Source organism: Pelophylax lessonae, assembly GCF_965119305.1.
Source record: "Pelophylax lessonae genome assembly, chromosome: 12".
NCBI lineage: Eukaryota > Metazoa > Chordata > Amphibia > Anura > Ranidae > Pelophylax > Pelophylax lessonae.
The window spans coordinates 41,940,636-41,961,507 of NC_138779.1; the positions used below are offsets into that span (position 1 = coordinate 41,940,636).

General features: G+C 45.5%; 1 protein-coding gene across 1 annotated transcript in view; it reads right to left on the reverse strand.

Annotated features, from left to right (window-relative positions):
• LOC309568078 (opioid-binding protein/cell adhesion molecule homolog) overlaps nucleotides 1-20,872 on the reverse strand; it is a 656,963-nt gene that overhangs the window by 51,554 nt on the left and 584,537 nt on the right. The window contains exon 3 of the mRNA XM_082273650.1: nucleotides 8,964-9,196. Coding sequence (XP_082129776.1) covers nucleotides 8,964-9,196 — 233 coding nt within the window. The remainder of the gene's footprint in view (nucleotides 1-8,963; nucleotides 9,197-20,872) is intronic.

Below are 20,872 nucleotides of genomic sequence, written 5' to 3' on the forward strand. Positions count from 1 at the left end.
AACTCTCAGCATTCAGGATAGTGTTGCCTGCTGTTTCCTTCCTAAATAAATTTGTGTAAAGTTGTCCATTCGGTCCTTTTTTACTGTCACATCCAAGAAATTGACTGCATTCTTGTCATAGGTCATTGTAAAAACTGAATTTTTGTAAAATCTTACCGTAAAATTCCTTTCTCTGAGTCCTCCGACAGTCGCCACCCGCTCATACAGTCTTCACCAATGGGGTATTGACTTCATCTCCACAGGAGTAACTAGGCATAAGACTTGTTAAAAAACAAAGCATTTACATAGGACACACCTATGGGGCTGTCCAATACCCCCTGAAATCAGCCATCCCAACTCAGTTTGGTAGCAAGCAGTTAAGTGTATAAGAACCCCAATAGAGGGGCGGGGGCGGCGACTGTCGGAGGACTCAGAGAAAGGAATTTTACGGTAAGATTTTACAAAAATTCAGTTTTCTCTTAAGTCCTCCGACAGTCGCCGCCCACTCATACAGTCTTCACCAATGGGGATGTCCCAAAGCAGTGTAGACATGAGGGGTGGGCAATGCAACCGTCAGAAAGGCAACGCAGTACCCACAACAGAGAAAGGGACCTTACGTGAACAGAAAGGTAACCCTCTGGGTAACAAAACAGGCTCAACAGGAGCAACAACCCAGGAAAGCAAATAACCAAGGGGATAAACAACCCCAACAGCCAGGGACCCGCAATAAAACCAGGGTCCCCTCACGGTACTGCCGCACAGAGAACTTTGCGGCCAAAGGAGGCATCAGTTGATGCCAGAACATCAATTTTGTAAAATTTTGAAAAGGTGTTTACTGACGACCAAGTCGCAGCTTTACACACCTGGGCCACCGAAGCCTGATGTCGGAAAGCCCAGGACACACTCACTGCTCTGGTAGAGTGCGCCTTGACAGGGAACGGAGGTACCCGTTCCTTCAATGAATAGGCCTGTACAATTGTCTGATCCATTTTGAAATGGTCGCCGCAGACGCAGCCATACCCTTCCCAGGTCCCTCAGGAAGGACAAAGAGAGAATCCGATTTCCGAAAGGATTCAGTCGACGACAGGTAAACCCTGATCGCCCTGACAACATCCAAGGAATGCAAAGCAACCTCCTTAGCATGCTTAGGCTTCGCACAGAGCGAAGGCAAAACAATGTCCTCATTAAGGTGAAAATCAGAAACCACCTTTGGAAGAAAGGACGGGTTAGGTCGCAAGACCACCTTATCCCTATGAACCACCAGGTAAGGGGAGCGGCAAGACAAGGCCGCCAACTCCGACACTCTGCGAGCAGAAGTGATTGCCACAAGAAAGGCAACCTTTCTAGACAGCAGAGGTAAAGAGATTTCCCTGATGTTTTCAAACGGGGAACGTTGCAATACGGACAGAACCAAGTTCAAGTCCCATGGAGGTAAGGGCTCCCTACGAGGTGGGGCCAAGTGACGCACACCTTGAATGAAGGTGCGAATCAAAGAATCAGATGCCAAGGGGCGCTGGAAAAGGACTGCCAGTGCAGATACCTGGCCCTTAATCGTGGCCAACACAAGACGCTGGTCCACACCAGTCTGAAAGAAAGCCAACACTCTCGCCACCGAGTATGAATGAGGAGAGAAGCCCCTGGACTCACACCAGGCAAAATAAGCTTTCCATGTACGGTAATAAATCTTACCAGATGATGCCTTCCTAGCCTTGATTAAGGTAGGAATGACCTCTGAGGAGAGACCCCTGTCCCTCAGGACCTGGCTTTCAACAGCCATGCCGTTAAAGCCAGCGACTGTAAAGCAGGATGGAAGATCGGTCCCTGAGACAGTAGATCTTCTCGCATTGGCAGACGCCAAGGAGGCTCGACGGCCAGGTGAATGATGTCCGTGTACCAGGACCGGCGTGGCCAGTCCGGTGCCACCAGAATCACTGATGTTGGCTCCGAGGCCAACCTGCGAAGGAACCTGGACAACAACTGAATCGGAGGAAAGGCATACATCAGATGATACTGATGCCAAGGCACCACCAGTGCATCCGAGGCGTCTGCCAAAGGTTTGCGCGTTCTTGCCACGAACCTTTCCACCTTGTGGTTTAGCCGAGACGCGAACAGATCCACATCCGGGGATCCCCATTTCGCACACAGCATTTGAAACACCTCCGGGTGCAGGGACCATTCCCTCTGGTCCAGGGTCTGACGGCTCAGGTAATCGGCCTGCCAATTCTCTACACCCAGAATGTGAACTGCTGATATTTCCGGGACATGAGTCTTGGCTCAAGACAGAATACTGGTCACTTCCTGGGCCGCCCAGGCACTCTTGGTGCCCCCTTGGTGATTGATGTAAGCCACCGCAGTGGCATTGTCTGTCTGCACCCGTACAGGGCGGCCCTGAAGACGGTCCGACCAATGGAGTAGGCACAGCCTGATTGCTCTCAATTCCAATATGTTTATGGGGAGTTAGGATTCCTCCCCCGACCAAGTGCCCTGGGCAGACAGGATGCCTAGGACTCCACCCAGCCCGACAGGCTGGCATCCGTGGTAAGTACTGTCCACAGCAACGGCGGGAAGGATTTTCCGTTCGCCACCGCCGGGGACTGAAGCCACCACATAAGATCCCCACTGGTTTGGTGACACAGAGACACTCTCAGATCCAAGGACTGCGGGAGTCTGTCCCATCTGTTCAGGATCTCCGCTTAGAGAGACCTTGTGTGAAACTGTGCGAACGGTATCGCCTCGAAGGCTGACACCATCAACCCCAGTGCCCGCATACAGGTCCTGAGTGACGAGGATTCGTTGTCCCGGAGGGCTCTGACCTCATTCTGCAGGGTCCGGAGCTTGTCCTCCGGCAGGAACACCTATGCTTGAGCTGAGTCCAGAACCATTCCCAAATATGGGAGACGAACCGAAGGAGAATAAGTCGACTTCTGTACGTTGATGGTCCATCCAAACTCCTAAAGCGTCTGCACCGTAGTGGACAGATCGCGCAGTAGGCTCTGGCTGGCACTCGACCTTAACAGGAGATCGTCCAGATATCTCAAGACCGCAATGCCCTGAGCCCACAACAGGCCCAGAACTGGAGCTAGCACTTTGGTAAACACCCTTGGAGCCGAAGTGAGACCTAAAGGTAACGCCACAAACTGATAGTGTTCCTCCTCTGATGACCCTCGAAAATGGGGATGTGCAGATACGCATCCTTCAGGTCGATAGGGGCCAGGAACTCGCCTGGACTCAGGGAGGCTACCACCGAGCGGAGAGATACCATGCGGAACTTCCGAATGCGTACAAAGCGGTTCAGAGCTTTTAAGTCCAGAATCGGACGCACCTTGCCCTCCTTTCTGGGCACGGTAAACAGATTAGAGTAAAACCCCCCAAATCTGTCCCGATGAGGCACCGGGACGATCACCTCCTGGGTGAGGAGATCTTGCACCGCCTGATAAAGGTCCTGTAACCACCCTTGGGTCAAATGAAGATTTGAGGGAAAGAATTTGTCCGCTGGCCGCGAAAGGAATTCGATCTTGTAACCCGATCGAATGATTTCCTGAACCCATCTGTCCGGAATTCAGAGCAGCCAAGGTTGGAGGAAACCGCGCAAACGTCCCCCCTCCCCGGAAACGGGTGAGGGCGCCCCATCAGGCAGAGGCGGACTGAGTCGCCGCACCAGCCTGGCCGGATTTTGGCTTGCCCGCCCAGGGCTTTCTCTGGCCACCCTGGCCCTTGAACGGTTTCCCCTTGTTCTGTGCCTTGAAGGCACGAAGGGACCCCTGATTTGGTTTAAAGGAGGGGCCCCGCTTACCGCGGAAAAACTTGCCTTTAGGATTCTGGGGCAGCAGAGTGCTCTTGCCCCCAGCGACCCCTTTAAACAATTTATCCAGGGATTCCCCAAACAGGCTAGACCCCGCATAAGGGATGTCAGCCACCATTTTTCTCGAAGTCTGGTCAGCCGACCAACTCTTTAACCATACCAGGTGACGGTTAATCACTGTGACACTGGACAGGCGTGCAGCTAATGGGGCCTCATTCAAGGCCGCATCACACAAATACATGACTCCTTGATGGATCTGGTCCACCATCGCCACGGTAGTAGGAGGAGCGGAATCAGCCACGAGGGTGCGTTTTAGCACCTTGGTCCAGTCCGCCACAGCGTGAGCCGCCATGACAGAGGCGAAAATGGGCTTTAGCAGGGAACCCGCCACCATGTAGGCATGACGGGCAAGGGATTCCATCCTCCTATCCGTAGGATCCCTAAACACCGGAGAATCCTCGGTGGGTACTAGAGTGGCCTTGTTCAATCTGGCCACAGTGTGATCCACCTGAGCGGCCACACACCAGCGTGAATCCATAGGAGACGCAAATGGATAAAGGAGTTGAAACCTTTTTGGCACCACAAAGGCCTGGCCACGACTAGTGGCGCGGCTGTCTGTTACCAGTTGATCGGAGCATCTAAGACTTACTCTGGTTCGACCGAGCTCGGTCCGGTTCCTGTCAAAGTAGCGGGGTCAGGTCTGGCTGGACTCTTTAGTTCAGGGTGGTTACCCGCCATTGGATAAACCGCAATGATCTCTGATATGCGGATACTGATACTGTTGCTATGCTCTAGATACAATCTTTGAACCTGAGTAGAGGTCACCATTCTTGCATTGTCCCAGAAGAAGCCTCCTGGCGAAACATGTCGGACACAAGTGGCCCCTAGCACACTTCAATGGTTCTCTGTACATTAAGTATCTTTATGCTATGAATATATATCACTGTATGTGATTGTTTTTATCGGTTTTGTAATAAAATTGTCATTTTACTTTGTCTCTGTATTATTTATCTAAAATATATACCCTAGCAAGCCTCACCTTCAAAATCCCACCATTTGGTTCACGCCCACCCATTGCGGCCTCTCTGGGGCGCCAATAGAGCCCGCAGGGATAGTGATACCATTCACTCCTCCTTTGTCCTAAGAATACATTGTTGTTTTGAAATTCGATGTTCGAATAGAATAAATTAGAATTTTTTTTTGGTGCCGAAACCCGGAATCGAACCACTAAATTAGAATTTTAATAGAATAGAATAAAAAAAGAAAAGACTAGAAAACAAAATATTACAATATAAAAGAATAGAATAGGATAAACAATAGAATAGAATAGAAAGACTATACCCATCCTCCGAAATTCGAATTTTAAGAATAAGAAATTTGAATACAATAGAAAAGAATAGAATATAAATAAATTTGTATGATTCCCTATCAACACAGACAGTGCTGATAGGGGAATCAGCAATTGTCTTCTCCCGGCGGGGGGGGGGGGGGGGGGGGTTAGCCATCCCCACTGGGAGAAGACAGTGCTTAGCCTGTAGCAGCTGCTAGCAAAATTGCAAGAGAATCTGGCAGGCTGCTTGTACCCAAATTGATCCATCGATCAACTTGGTACATTCAGCCTGCCCATTAACGGTTTGACTCTCAGCCGGTTCCTGCTGAACTGGCCTGGATTCCACCCATGTATAGCTGGCCTAAGAGGTCTGTGCCTAAAAGCATATTTCTCTTCATGCCTAAACAGCAGATGGAAGGAAAGAGAAAAAGAGAATATCTACCTGATATCATCTCACTCACTTTTACTCTCTATGCGTTCTGGTTTATAAGTAGGGCATGTTCCTAAAAGGTGACAGTTTTTTCATGTTTAACTTTAGTGTCAGAAAATAGCTGCAGGTGTTACTCCCAGGAGGGATAATGACACTCAGACAAGAACTGTGTCATAGCATGCAAGTGAGAAAAGTCATCAGATTCCCTCCTGCTAATTATTAATAATTGTTCTACCTATGATTATTCATGTTCATTATTGTGATTTTCCTACTGATAACTAAGGTATACAAGTCAAGAGCTCATGAGGAACTATTGCCCCAGAAAGACTTTGGTGTGACCTTGCTGACTCATGGACTGCTCGTGCTCGGTTCTTGCTGACCCATGGGACTTTTCGGTTCTTGATGATTCATGGCCTTCATTGTTCTTACTAACTCTGCTTATGTGGACTCAGTTCTTGCAAACTCTTGAAACTACTTAGTTCTCGCTGACTTCTGACTCAGAAGTTTTTTCCTAAACGTGGATTTCTAAGTTCTATCTGACTCATGGACTCCTCAGCTATTTCAGACTCACAGAATCTTTGCTTTTTACTATTTAATGAGGTCCTTGGTTCTTGGTAACAGACTCCTCAGTTCTAACTGACTCGCACACTTCTCAGCTCTTTCAGACTCACAGAATCTTTGGTTTTTACTAGCTCATTGACTCTTTGATTCTTAGGACTTAACAGACTTTTCTTTTCTAACTGACTCATGGATTTATGAGTTCTTCCTAACACAAAAGTCAATAGGTTATATCTTGTGCTGTTCATTTATTTAAAATGCAAAATGCCACATATGGCCACTAGATGGGGCTAAAAATATCAGTTTAAACATTAAAGCTGAAATCTGGCCAAAATTTTTTTTTTCAATGCAGTGGGGCTGTGCCCACACTCCACAGGTCAACTGCTTGTTTTTGCCTAGGGGACTGAAGATTGGAGATATACTTACCTCTTCCTCCAATCCTCCCTGCACAAGACCAGTCCCTGTGGCTCCTGCTCCTCCCCATGTCCTAGTGATCTTGTGCGGATGACTGTTCCTGACATCATCATGCTCATAGACCCTCTCTGAATGTAAGGACATCAGGAACAGTCCATCATGGGGGAGCACATTTTCAGGTGGAGAAGAGGATTAGGTGAGTATACATACCTCCCAACTGTCCCGGATTCACTGGGACCATCCCGGGATTTTAGTAAATCCCGGTGTCCCGCGAATTTGGGCTGGGTCCTGCAGAGGAGCCCAGTGCCAGGACAAGTTCCGGCACTGGACTCCACTAATCCTCCTGTCTGGTATGTGCTGTGCTGAGGCTGAGCCTTGCTCAGTGTCCAGCAACACAGTCCCCCCAACTCCACCACCGACTCACCTGCCTGCTTCCTGTATATCCCCCGCCTGTTGTACATCCAATAGGTGGAGGGAGGAGGAGGTAGGCTAGGTCTGGCCCACCTCCTCCCCATGTCCCCCTGTGTCAGCCAACAACCCCTGTGCCTGGGAAGGGAGTGTGGGCCAGTGCTCTTGTCCTGATATCTTCCTATCTCGCTGAAGTGTCCCACATTTTCAAGTTCAAAAGTTAGGAGGTATGAGTATACAGCTTTCTCCAATCCCCTAGACCAGTGGTCTCCAAACTGTGGCCTAGGGGCCGGATGCGGCTTTTTGCTAGCCTTTATCTGGGCATCGGGCACTATTCCTTCTACTGAGACAAGACAATATTCCTTCCACTGACGTCAACAATGGGATATTATTTCCCCCACTGACACCAATGATGGGGCACTATTTCTCCACCTAATACCAAAGATGGGGCACTCTTTACTCCTAGTGACCCTAGGACATTTTGTACTCCCACTGCCCACAATCCCGCCCCTAAAGTCTGAAGGACAATAAACTGGCCCTTAGTTAAGAAAGTTTAGAGACCCCTGTTCTGGACAAAAATGAGCAGTTGACCTGTGCAGTGCGGGCACAGCCCCACTACATTAGAAAACTTTTTCAGTCCGGAGTTGGTCTTTAACCACTTGCCGACTGCCGAACGACTATTTACGGAGGCGGTCAGCCCCTCCTGGGCAAAGTGATGTGTATATATACGTCACTCGCCCGCGAGCCAATAGGGGGCGAGCGTGCACCACCAGAGGTGCACTCCCGCCCCCGTTCGTTCACTGTGATCCCCGCACGAGTGACCGGCGGCTCGGATGTCCGCTGGCCACCCGCGATCATCCGCTGCAGAGGGAGAAAGGCAGGCGGCAAGCCGCCTGTCATTCTCCCTGGTGTAACTGCAGAGATCATACGATCCTGCTATGTAGGATCGTATGTCTCTGTGGTTACATGAAAAGCCACACCCCTTTACAGTTAGAAGCACGCCCCTAGGGACACATTTAACCTCTGCCTCTCCAATAAAGTTAACCCCTTCCCTGCCAGTGTCATTCTTACAGTAACAGTGCATATGTATAGCACTGATTACTGTAGTAATGTCACTGGTACCCCTAAAAGTGTCAAAAATGTCAGTCAAGGGACCGATCTGTCTGCCGCAATGTCGCAGTCCCGCAAAAAAAAAACGCAGATCGCCGCCATTGCTCGTTAAAAAAAAAACAATAAAAATGACAAAAATCTTTCCCTTAGTTAGTAAACGCAATAACTTTTGTGCAAACCAATCAAAATACGCTTATTGCGATTTTTTTTTACCAAACATATTTAGCAGAAAATAAATTGGCCAAAAATGTTAAAAAGTTTTGATTTTTACATTTTTTTGGGGGGAATTTCATACAAAAAAATTTGAAAAATATTGTTATTTTTTTCAAAATTGTCGCTCTTTTTTGTTTATAGCGCAAAAAGTAAAAATCGCACAGGTGATCAAATACCACCAAAAGAAAGCCCTGTTTGTGGGACAAAAAGGACGTCAATTCCATTTGGATATATCGAGTGATGGTGATTTTCTACCTCATATCTCTGGTTTTAAACAACACCATTCATTGCAGTTGCTTCAACAGCCCACCAAGTCAAACTTTGTCTATCAATATAGGGATTTTTTCAGACCTAGTCATAATTTGTTGTTACCATACTGACTCGAGCAAGCAGCCACATAACCCACCATAAGGCTCCTAGCGTACCCTGCTAGAACAGAATTTTACAGAGTTTAAAGGGTCATACTGTCACTAATGTCCATATAGTATGGAATGAGACACATTTTTTGTTTTTGGGATGGCACCATGTTTTTGTACCCAGCAATCACTTATCTTTAAGCTGGAACTGGCACAAAAGACCTGTTACTTGAGTGATCCTTACTCTGCTCCCTAAACAGTTAAACTGAGGAACAATAATACACTTTTTACAAGATGTGGCATGAAAGAAAGAAGTGCACTCTGATCTAAGTAACTTCATGTCCAGGTAAAAATCATTCTTACCTTGTACAATGAGGTGTATCTTGGAGGTTTTGGGGTGATTGTCTGTCTGGATAGAGCAGGTGTATGGTCCCTCATCATAGATGTCCACATTTTGGATCTTGATGCTGTATAGAGTCTTGGTGTTGGTTATCAGAACCACACGGGGGTCTATGGACCACTTATCGTTGCTGGTATATAAGATGGTGCTGCGGTTCAGCCAAGCCACCTTAGTCACTCGATTGTCCACCGCGCACCTGCAGATTCAAAACCAATCTGGTTACATATCAGAGGTAAAATCAATTCAAAGAATGTTACATCTGCAAAACATTTCTCCATTAAAGTAAAATCAATCAGTGAAATATTATTGCTATGGCAGAGAGCACTGCAACTGTGTTAAAGTCACCAGGTCCCTTCGGCAGGCCTTTCAGCAGACTTCTATGTAGGACTGAAGCTTCTTGTCATGTGATTACCAACAACTTCCCTCCTATGCTCCCACATTTATATTTAAGACTCCACTGGGCTCAGAAAGAATAAATGGTGCTGGAACCAGAGAACACACAGCATCAAGGCCATTCAGAAGAATGCGGAAACTGGCAACTCTAAAGATTCGGACAGCAAATGATGATTACAGGCTGAATGTCAGAGCTAATCAACAGGCAGGTTGAGCCTTTTGGATCAGTGGGAAGTGTAATGTTACTAATGAATGAACACAGCTTTGTACTAACACTTCCCACACAACATAATGACGCCACTGGTGAATCTGAACATACACTTCTACAGATACCACAAAGTTGGGAGATGTTTGGGCCTTTTCCTGTTTGCAACTGATACTATGTGATACAACGTAGATATTCCCAGTTGGCAGGGCTGTCTTTAACACAGGGCAAAAGGGGCAGCTGCCCTGGGCCCAGTCATTGTTATGGAGCCCAAGGCAGCTTCCCCTTAAGCCCGCACTGCTCGCAAATAGTTGATAAGTGGATTGGGGAGGGCCTAAGAAAAAGTTTGCCCAGGGTCCAATCAATATTAAAGATGGCCCTGCCAGTTGGTTAACCAGCCTGGCATTTATTAGGTTGGTCCACTGACCTGCAAGCACAGTTTATTAATTCTGCCACTTCTGATAACGTTGCTATGCTCTGATAGCATTGATTGAGGATGCCATCAAGCTTGCTTTTTACATGGCATTTTTGGAAAACCCTTTGAAAATGGATATGAGGGTGTAGAAGCCTAGGAGGGTCTATTAGGACACATAGACATGGTACAGAGATTCCAGTCTGCAGTATACAGGGAGAGGTCACATGGACACAGGAAAGGAACCTCTGTTCATAGGATACAGGAAAAAGGCCACTTGGACACAGGGAGGAGTACTATAAAGTAGAATACAGGGAAAGACCAGAGGGACACAGTGAAGAGACCTCAGTCCACAGTATACAGGGAGAGGCCACATGGACACAGGGAAAAGACAGAGGGATCTTCGTGTATAGGATTCAAAGAGAGGCAACATTGACATGAGGAAGAGATTTTGACCATACAGGGAGTGTCCACATGGACAAAGGGAAGGGATTTCAGTCCACAGTATACAGGGGGGGGGGGGGGGAGGCTGCATAAACACAGGTAATGGATCTCTGTTCATAGGATACAGGGAGAGGCCACATGGACACAAGGAAGCAATCTCTGTCCATAGGATACAGGGAGAGACCACGTGGACATGAGGAAAGGAGGATCTGAGTCAATATGATACAGGAAGAAGCCACATGGACACAAGGAAGCAATCTCTGTCCATAACATATAGTGAGAGGCCACAAGGACATGAGGAAGCGATCTCTATCCATAGGGATACAGGGAGAGGCCACACGGACACAGGTAGGGGATCACAGTCCACAGTATACAGGGAGACACAATAAAGAATCTCTGTTCATAGGGTAGAGGGAGAGGCCACATGAGTACAAGGAAGCAATCTCTGTCCATAGGATACAGGATGAGGCCACATGGACACAGGGAAGGGATTTCAGTCCACAGTATACAGGGAGAGGCCAGACGGACACAGGTAGGGGATCACAGTCCACATTATACAGGGAGACACAATAAAGAATCTCTGTTCATAGGGTAGAGGGAGAGGCCACATGGGCACAAGGAAGCAATCTCTGTCTATAGCATACAGGAAGAGGCCACATGAACACAAGGAAGCAATCTCTGTTCATTGAATATAGGGAGAGGCCACAGGAACATAAGGAAGCAATCTCTGTCCATAGAATACAGGATGGGGCCACATGGACATAGGGAAGGGATTTCAGTCCACAGTATACAGGGAGAGGCTACACAGACACAGTAAGGAATATCAGACCATAGAGTACACGGACAGAAAGGAAGGATGCACACAAGGAAAGGAGGATCTCTGTCCACAGAATACAGGGAAATTTTACATAGACACAAGGAAGTGATCTCTGCTCACAAAATACAGGGAGAGGAAACATGGGCACAAGAAAGCGATCTCTGTCCATATGATATAGGGAGAGACATGAACACACAGGGAAAGGATCTCTGTCCATAGTACAGGGAGAGGCCACATGGACACGAGGAAGCAATCCCTTGCCACAGGATATAGGGAGAGACCACATGGACACAGAGAAGGGATCTCTCTCCACAGGATACTGGCAGAGGCCCCGTGGACACAGACACATATGATGAAGGAAAGTTTAGTGCAGCATAACATTTTTGCAGTTAAATAGGATATTTACTTATACAGATCTCTAAATCAGACCTAAATTTTTATTTCCAAAAGATAAACAATTAGGACATTTATAGGTAATTGTATATTGCAAATGGCACATTTTTAGTGGTTTTGTTCTGTTCTTTAGACACACTGCACTACAACACACCTGGAGCTTGCAGAGCGGATAAAAGGTGGATACACAGAAAGGTAGAGAACTCAAAACATGGGATTCTGATTTTATTTTTATTAAACTCATCAGCAAATTGCAGCTGGTCCAGATTTCTACCAGAATGCATCAGATCAATTTCATGGTAAACAGGTATTCCGAAGAATATTCTTCCAAAGCAAATCTTATCTAGGGGACATAGAACGCACAGAGCGGAAATGTGGAAGATTAATGCTCAGTGCCTACGGATACCCAGTGGAGCTCTTCTAGCTCACAGCAAAGCACAAGACTCCCATCCAGAAGGCCTGAGACATGATTAGCAGGTGGCCTTTTCTCACTGTGAGGAGCACTGTCAACCATGATGAATAAGATCAAATTATTGGCACTAGGCACCCCACTCTCACAGTTATTGGAGGAGCACTAACTACACTGAGAGATGAGGTACAATCTCTACGATGCATGCTGCTAAAAGTATGGAGGTAATGGAACAAACAAAGGGAAAGCCGCTCAGGTGCAAGTTCAAGGCTTGGTGCAGGTCAGATCCGTCATCCAAACGCAGAAAAGTCCAAAAATTGAGACCGCACTCAAGGTGGTAAGATGAAAGCAAATGAACTCCATTATTCCTCATAAATGAAGTAAACAGACAGTGCACAAACAGACGTGTCGGGTTGACGCGTTTCACAATGCTGTAGATCGCTTACTCATAACCACATGCCCATGTTATGAGTAAGCGATCTACAGCATCTTGAAACGCGTCAACCCGACACGTCTGTTTGTGCACTGTCTGTTTACTTCATTTAAGAGGAATAAAGGAGTTCATTTGCTTTCATCTTACCACCTTGAGTGCGGTCTTAATTTTTGGACTTTTCAAAAGTATGGAGGTAGCATGAAAGGAACAGTAGTAAAGAGTTCCATAAAATATGATGGTATTTTCTCCTGTGAGCCAAGGTGAGGCCCCCTTTGAATTTTCACACCACCCAGAGAACTAAATACAAGACTGGACCTGAATCAATGCAAATCCCAGGAAGTGAGAAGGTTCTGCTACAAACTAATCCTCATAATAATACATGGCCCGGAAAAGAAATATACCACATGAAAGAAGAAGACACAGCAAAATAATCTCCTTATCACTCCATCTACGACTTGGAACACAGCAAATCCTGAATCCAGGGACCCGGACAGAAAATATGCACAGTATAGTAGACTACAAGTGACTTGCATCTACCAAGTATCATCTGTTTCATCCAAAATATAACCTATGCCCCTCCAAGTATCAACTGTTTCCCCAAAGCATTGTTTTTCCAAGTTGCATGTGTGCCCCCCAAATAGGATATGTATCCCAAATGTTTTGGGTGCTTCCAAGGATCATAAGTGTCCTCCAAGTATCATATTAGAAGTGGCCTTGAAGTGCCCCCCCCCCCCCCCCCATCCCAAAGAACCAAAGTATCACGCTTGCCGTCAAACTTTACTTTTGGCCCCCATGTATCTATCTACAGTGTGATTCATCCTTATTCACAATTGTCCCTGAGCTGATTGTATTAGAGCTGATTAATAGACCTGTATTAAAGCGGAAGTAAATCCTCCTCTGCAAGTTGTACCTATAGGTAATCCTATGATAAGGCTTACCTATAGGTACTGTAAATATCTCCTAAACATGTACCATTTAGGAGATATTTACCTTACATGCAGCCAGTGACGTCACTGGCGCATGCGCTCTGAAGGAACGGCCGCTCGTGCCGTTCCTTCTGAGCCCCGTGCCGTGACCGTCGGCTCCCGCGCGTGTGCGCGGGAGTGACGTCACCGCGGCTCTGGCCAATCAGATGGCCGGATGCCGCGATCCCGGAAGATGGGCGACTGGACATGTCGTCTGTCATAGAGGTAAGCGGGCGGCACGGCGGGGGCTCGTTCTAAGGTAAGTATTTCATAATGAGCTAGTATGCGATGCATACTAGCTCATTATGTGTTTCTCTTGCAGGGTGAAAAAAAAAATGTGGGTTTACAACCTCTTAAACACAAGCACCAATACGTTCTAATGTAGGTTATTTTGCTTCATATAACCTGGACTAGATAAATTAATACTATTGCTATGGGGACCACCACTTTGCTTTCAAAATAATTTCCTTTGCAGATTCTTGTGTTTTTGTTCTTAGATTTAACCACTTAAGCCCCGGAAGATTTTACCCCCATTCCGACCAGGGCCTATTTTGTGATTTGGCACTGCGTGACTTTAACGGACAATTGCGCAGTCGTGCGACGCTGTACCTAAACGAATTTGACGTCCTTTTTTTCCCACAAACAGAGCTTTCTTTTGGTGGTATTTGATAACCTGTGCGATTTTTTGATCATGCGCTATAAACAAAAAAAGAGCGACAATTTTGCAAAAATAACAATATTTTTCAAATTTTTTTATATGAAATTCCCCCCAAAAAAATGTAAAAATCAAAATTTTTTAACATTTTCGTCCAATTTGTTTTATGCTACATATGTTTGGTAAAAAAAAATCGCAAAAATCGTATTTTGATTGGTTTGCGCAAAAGTTATCGTGTTTACTAACAAAGGGAAAGATTTTTGTCATTTTTGTTGGTTTTTTTTAACGCGTAATGGCGGCGATCTGCGATTTTCTTTGCGGTACTACGACATTGCGGCGGACAGATCGGACCCTTGACTGACATTTTTGACACTTTTGGGGTTACCAGAGACATTTCTACAGTAATCAGTGCTATAAATATGCACTGTTACTGTAAAATTACACTGGCAGGGAAGGGGTTAACTTTTTTTGAGAGGGAGGGGTTATGTGTGTCCCTAGGGGAGTGATTCTAACTGTGATTGGCTGTGGCTTGAGGTGTAGGAACAGTGATCAACGGTCCTACATAGTAGAACCGTATAATCACTATTCGTCCACCGGGGAGAATGACAGGCGGCTTGTTTACATCAGCCGCCTGCCTTTCACCCTCTCCACCGACGATCGCCGAGTGTCTGGCGGACATCGGATCCGCCGGTCACACGCGCGGGGGGGTCCGTGACCGCGCGGGAGCGGGAGCGCGCCACCGGCGGGGTGCGCTCGCTCCCCAGAGCCCTCACAGGCTAGCGACGTAGTACTACGTCGCTCTGCCTGTGAGGGGCTGACTGCCGCAGTAAATATACTGTGAGCAGTCGGCAAGTGGTTAAAAGAACCTCCACAGAGTAGCCTCATAGAACTTAGGGGGAGACCAGAGGCTGGGAAATTATCTGGGTAGAAGCAGTGATAATTTTTACGTCAAATTTCGATTTAGTTTTAGGCATAGTCTTTTGACTAAAATGCCATTTTAGTTTTAGTTGTATTTTATTCATCTTAGATGTTTTCTTTTTATTTGTATTTTAGTCAACTAGAATCTCCAGTACATTTAGTCAAATAAAATCTAATAGGTTTAGTTAAATTGTAATGCATTATTTAAGCATTTGTCTAGAGTTGCCAAACTCATTATATACTCCTGGAGTAAATCTAATAAGTTATAACAGGTTATTATTTCTAGAATTATGGTTTGAACACGCACTACACACACAGATTTAGCCATTGTGATATATAACATCTTTATAAATAAAACCAAGTTTCATAAACAAGCAAATATATTGCTTTTTGACAAACAGAAGTGCAACTTTGAAATATGAAAAAAAAAACAAAAAACTGTAAACTCTATTGGCTGTAAATGCCATTGCACATATTACTTGAATACATTACCAACATAACATATTAAGAAAAAATAATGAAAATATGAAAAGCCTTTTTCTTATTTTTTTTTTCTTTCAGCAGCTTAGTAGATGCCCCCTACATATTCTAAAAATTGTAGTGCAGTGTTAATTTTGACGTCAAATTTCAATATAGTTTTAGTCATTGTCCTTTGACTAAAATGCCATTTTAGTTTTAGTCGTATTTTAGTCATCTGAACTGTTTTAGTTGTATTTTAGTCATCTGAATTGTTTTAGTTTTAGTTGTATTTTAGTTGATTAAAATGGTGTTAGACTGGCAATACACCTGTCATGGACTTGCAATAGAGTTTGGCAAGCTTACCTGTCCCTTCATGTCTGTATTAGAGGTCAGACTGCATTTCTGGTTCCTTTTCATCACCTCTACTTCCTGTCCCTGCCCCGCCCAGGTCATCACAGGAAGTCTATATTAACCAGTGCACTGCAGGTCTGCTTTGCTGTTCAACAGTGTTTGTTTCCAGTTTGCCGTGTGCTTGATCTACTTTTCTGTGTACCGACTTTGGCTTGTCTCTAACTATTCCTGTTTGCCTGTTACCCTGACCTTTGGCCTGTCCCTTGGTTACCCCCGTCTGCCTGTTACCCCGACCTCGGCTTACCCATCACCATTCTGTGTGTCCTGAGTGGCTGCTTCCCTTCTCTCCCTACGGAGCGTGACCAGGGGGACCCCAGGGGCCGCGACCTGGGCCCAGCTGCAGCCAAGTCCATCCTCACCACTAGAGGCTCTGGTGAACACCTGCTGGGTCTTAGACTCTGCGCCCTGGGAATCTTGGGCTCACGTTCCGGTCCATACGCAGCAGTCTGCTATCGGGTTTACTACCTTGCGCTGCACCCCTGCCTCCAACAGTGTGCAGTCGTCACCTGGCCACAGGTGACCTGACAACACCATACAATACTCTTGTACAATATTCCTTAAGATTTACCAAAAGCACATAATATGAGATCAAACCTAAACACTTTCAATTTGTATGCAATCAGGCAGACCCTTCCACTACATAGTTCAAGGTCAATCTAAAGGAAATTGAACAAGAAATTTGTATAATGTATGGGCAGCCCTAATTTCGTCGTCAAAAATATTTTTGTTGACAAATTTTACACTGGGTAGAAGGGGGGAAGATGGACAATTGATCAAATCAAAAAGGAAGGGCAGATATGCTAGATGAAAAATGAGGAGTCACATTCTGTAGAGTCTTGGGGGGGGTGGGGGTGGGGGTGGATAGTGTGTGATGCTGGAAAGAGGGGGAATGCTGGGAGAGGTTTGAAGGATCAGTTTCTACTGTGGACCTCATGGAGCAGATTCTAAGCAAGGCATGGTGAAGACTTGAGGCTGGAGAGCAATCTGGGGCAGTTGGAGACCTGGTAGGGCAAATGCTGGGGAGATGTAGGACGTGGGGGTAGGGGGGGCTCTGGTGAGAGACTGGGGAGAGGCAAATGTTGGGGGATGAGTGATTAATCCAAAGTTTGGGGATACCTGAGGCTAAAAAGTGATTTGAAGGAAGGGTGGAAGATGCTGGAGAAGGACCGGGAATGAATGATAACTTCAGGTGCAACGGGAGGGAAGTCCAAAGGCTGGAGAATTTCGGAGGACTCCAAACACTGGGTGAAATCAGCAAGGTCCTGAGAATGGGTTAGATCTTGAGAAAAGAGATGCTAGGGGGATGGGGGTTTGTGGATTTTTCAATTAAAAGGTTCTCTTCACATGCAAAGATAAGAACGTGGTGCCCACCAGCTCAGCATGATAAAGCAGGAGAGGATTAATGGAGCATTATTCTAAATTCATTAACACAGTGTGGGAATCAATCGGCTGTAACAGATATCCTGCTTAAAGTGAATGGATTAATAGAATGTAAAGGGAAGCATATTGTGTACCCTCCAGCTCACCTCGCTTGTGCATTACCTGTTCAAAACCAAGTAGAGATTTCATCACTACCAGGATCCTCGTCTACCTGCCCCCTCCAGTTACAACATGGCGATGTAACCCATAGCAGCCATTACGTTTTTACTATTCACTGATCTGAAAAGACAAAACTAGGCTGCTTTGTATCATCCTTGGGAATAAAACCTAAGGTCATTCACTGAAAACTTTCCCATCTTTTCCTACTTTTGGCTGTCAGTAAAAAAGTAAATGTTAGATAGCGTTGTAGGCCCCTTAAATGGGCATTATACCTCTAATGATGTATCTCATTAATTATAATGGCCACTAGAAGGATTAATGCAAACAGTAAAACTAATGTGGTGGTCACGCTAATAAAGTGTGAAAGCTTTCAGAGCATTGGCAGTCATGTAGAAGAACACCGTTCTGCTGATTTACATGCTGCGCTGTGCAACACCCTGCTAATGTCATTAAAATGAGGACTAGCAGGCTGGGGGAATGATGGGTGCCTGCGAAGAGACAGAAGGGGCGTTATGAAATGGTTGGGCAGAGCGCCAACTGTTCTTGCCTGGTACTGTACAATGCAGGTGCCCACATCTGTCGGGCCTGACTTACGTGACATATTATAAAATTAGAAAATCATATTTCTACCTCATCTTTCTGTTTTACTTGAATTAAGCTCGCAATTAGCTGATAGGACAGTGAGGAGGTCAGAGACTGTCTGCGTATTGTCTGCTGAACCCGCAATAGTTTTATGTCTACTATAATGAAAATCAATTAACCACTTAAGTACCGGAGGATTTGGCTGCTCAATGACCAGGCCCTATTTTGCGATTCGGCACTGCGTTATTTTAACGGACAATTGCGCGGTCGTGCGGCGCTATACCCAAACAGAATTGGCGTCCTTTTTTCCCCACAAATAGAGCTTTCTTTTGGTGGTATTTTATCACCTGTGCGATTTTTATTTTTTGCGCTAAAAACAAAAAAAGAGCGACAATTTTGAAAAAATTACAATATTTTTCACATTCTTTTATATGGAATTTTCAAAAAAAAAATGTAAAAATCAAAATTTTTCTGCTATATATTTTTGGTAAAAAAAATCACAATAAGCGTATTTTGATTGGTTTTTTCGCAAAAGTTATTGCGTTTACTAACTACAGGAAAGATTTATGTCATTTTTATTTTTTTTTTTTTTACTAGTAATGGCGGAGATCTGCGATTTTTTTTTGCGGGACTGCGACATTGTGGCGGACAGATCGGACCCCTAACTGATATTTTTGACACTTTTGGGAGTACCAGTGACATTACTACAGTAATCAGTGCTAAAAATATGCACTGTTACTGTACTAATGACACTGGCAGGGGAGGGGTTAACATTACTGGTGATCAGTGGGTTAAATGTATCCCTAGGGGCGTGATTCTAACTGTCAGGGGGTGTGGCTTGTGAAGTAATCACAGAGACATGCGATCCTATATAGCAGGATCACATGACATCTGTGATCACTTCAGGGAGAATGACAGACGGCTGTGTTTACATCAGCCATCTGTCCTTCTCTCTCTGCTGCTGGAGATCGCGAGTGGCCGGCGGCCATCGGAGCCACCCGTCACACGCACTGGCTCCCCAGTTGACGAGCAGCGGCACGCTTGCCCCCTAGAGTCTCCTGAGCGAGCGACGTAACATAACGTAGCTTTGCCCAGTAGCGGCTGCCTGCCGCAGTAAAACTGTGGTTAATATGATGATCACTGGAATCAATATACTCTAGCTGAGGCCTGACTGTGATAGGTTAAAATAAAATCTAGATTATAGAGTAAAATGGCCCTTCCATAGGAATGAATAACGCACATGAAATGACGAACACAGATGTGTGAATTTTTTAGACATGTACATGACATAATTTTTTTTTATTAATCTAGTTATTTTGTTTTGGTAAATTCGGTCGATTAGTATTCGGGATTCGTGTTTGGAATTCGTTTTCAAATTTTCTTTGAATTTATCAATTTTTCCAATACGAAACGTTCGAATCGATACATTTTGAATCAGTCAAATTGAAAGCTTTAGATTTTTTTTTTTATTTGAATGCGGCAAAGTTAACAAACAAAAGAAAAATCTTTGATTACAATGACTCTTTAACCACTTCACCCCCTTTCTGACCAGGCCATTTTTTTTTTTTACGGTACTGCATTGCGCTGCATTAACTGACAATTGGGCGGTCGTGTGACGCTGTACCCAAATAAAATTGATGTCCTTTTTTCCCCACAAATAGAGCTTTTCTTTTGGTGGTATTTGATCACCTCTGCGGTTTTTATTTTTTGCGCTATAAACAAAAAAAGAGCGACAATTTTGAAAAAAAAAAAACAATATTTTTTACTTTCTGCTATAAAACATATTCAATAAAAAAAAAATGTAAAAAAATATAATTTCTTCATCAATTTAGGCCAATGGGCTCTATCACACGGTCCGCCTCCGTAGGCGGATCCGTGTTGCTCAGCGGGGATCGATCCGCGATCCCTGCTGAGCCGGCGGATGACAGCTCCGTCTCCGCTTGCAGAGCGGAGAGGGAGGTGTCTCAGCACCCGCTGCCCTCTATGGGGGATCGGATGAGAGCGGACCGCCTGTCCGCTCTCATCAGATCTGCTCCACTCCGATTACTGAACGGATGCAAAAATAGGGTTTCCATCCGTCTGGATTTCACGCACAGGATCGGATGCGGATGGCAGCGGGTGTCAGCGGAGGTGTCTCCGCTGACACCCGCTGCCCCATAGAGCTGCATGGAGGATCCGATCAGATCCGTGAAATAGCCCAATATGTATTCTGCTACATGTTTTTGGTAAAAAAAAAAAAAAATCCCAATAAGCGTATATTGATTGGCTTGCGCAAAAGTTAAAGCGTCTATAAACTATGGGATAGATTTATAGACTTTTTATTTATATTATTAATTTTTTTTTAATGGCGGTGATTTTTAGCGAGACTGCGACATTGCAGCAGGCAAATCTAACACCAAGTGACACTTTTTGGGACCAGTGACACCAATACAGTGATCAGTGCTAAAAAAAATGCACTGTCACTGTACTAATGACATTGGCAGGGAAGGGGTTAACATCAGGGGCTCTCAAAGGGTTAAATGTATTCCCTGAGAGTGCTTGCTAACTGTGTGGGGGATGATTGCACTGTAAGAAGACAGAGATTCGTGTTCCTGCTTAGCAGAAACACAAGATCTCCATCTTTCTTACTAGCAGAATGGGGATTTGCCTTGTTTACATAGACAGAGTCCTGTTCTGCATTTTCAGAACGATCACCAGGTTTTGGGTGGACATCGGGTCCGCTAGACCTGCTTATTGGCTCCCGCTGTAAGCAGGGCTCCGGCGGCATGTGTGCGCGCCCCAGAGCCCTTGAAAGAAATCACGTACAGGTACGCGATTTTGTCCTTAAAGGCCGCCCT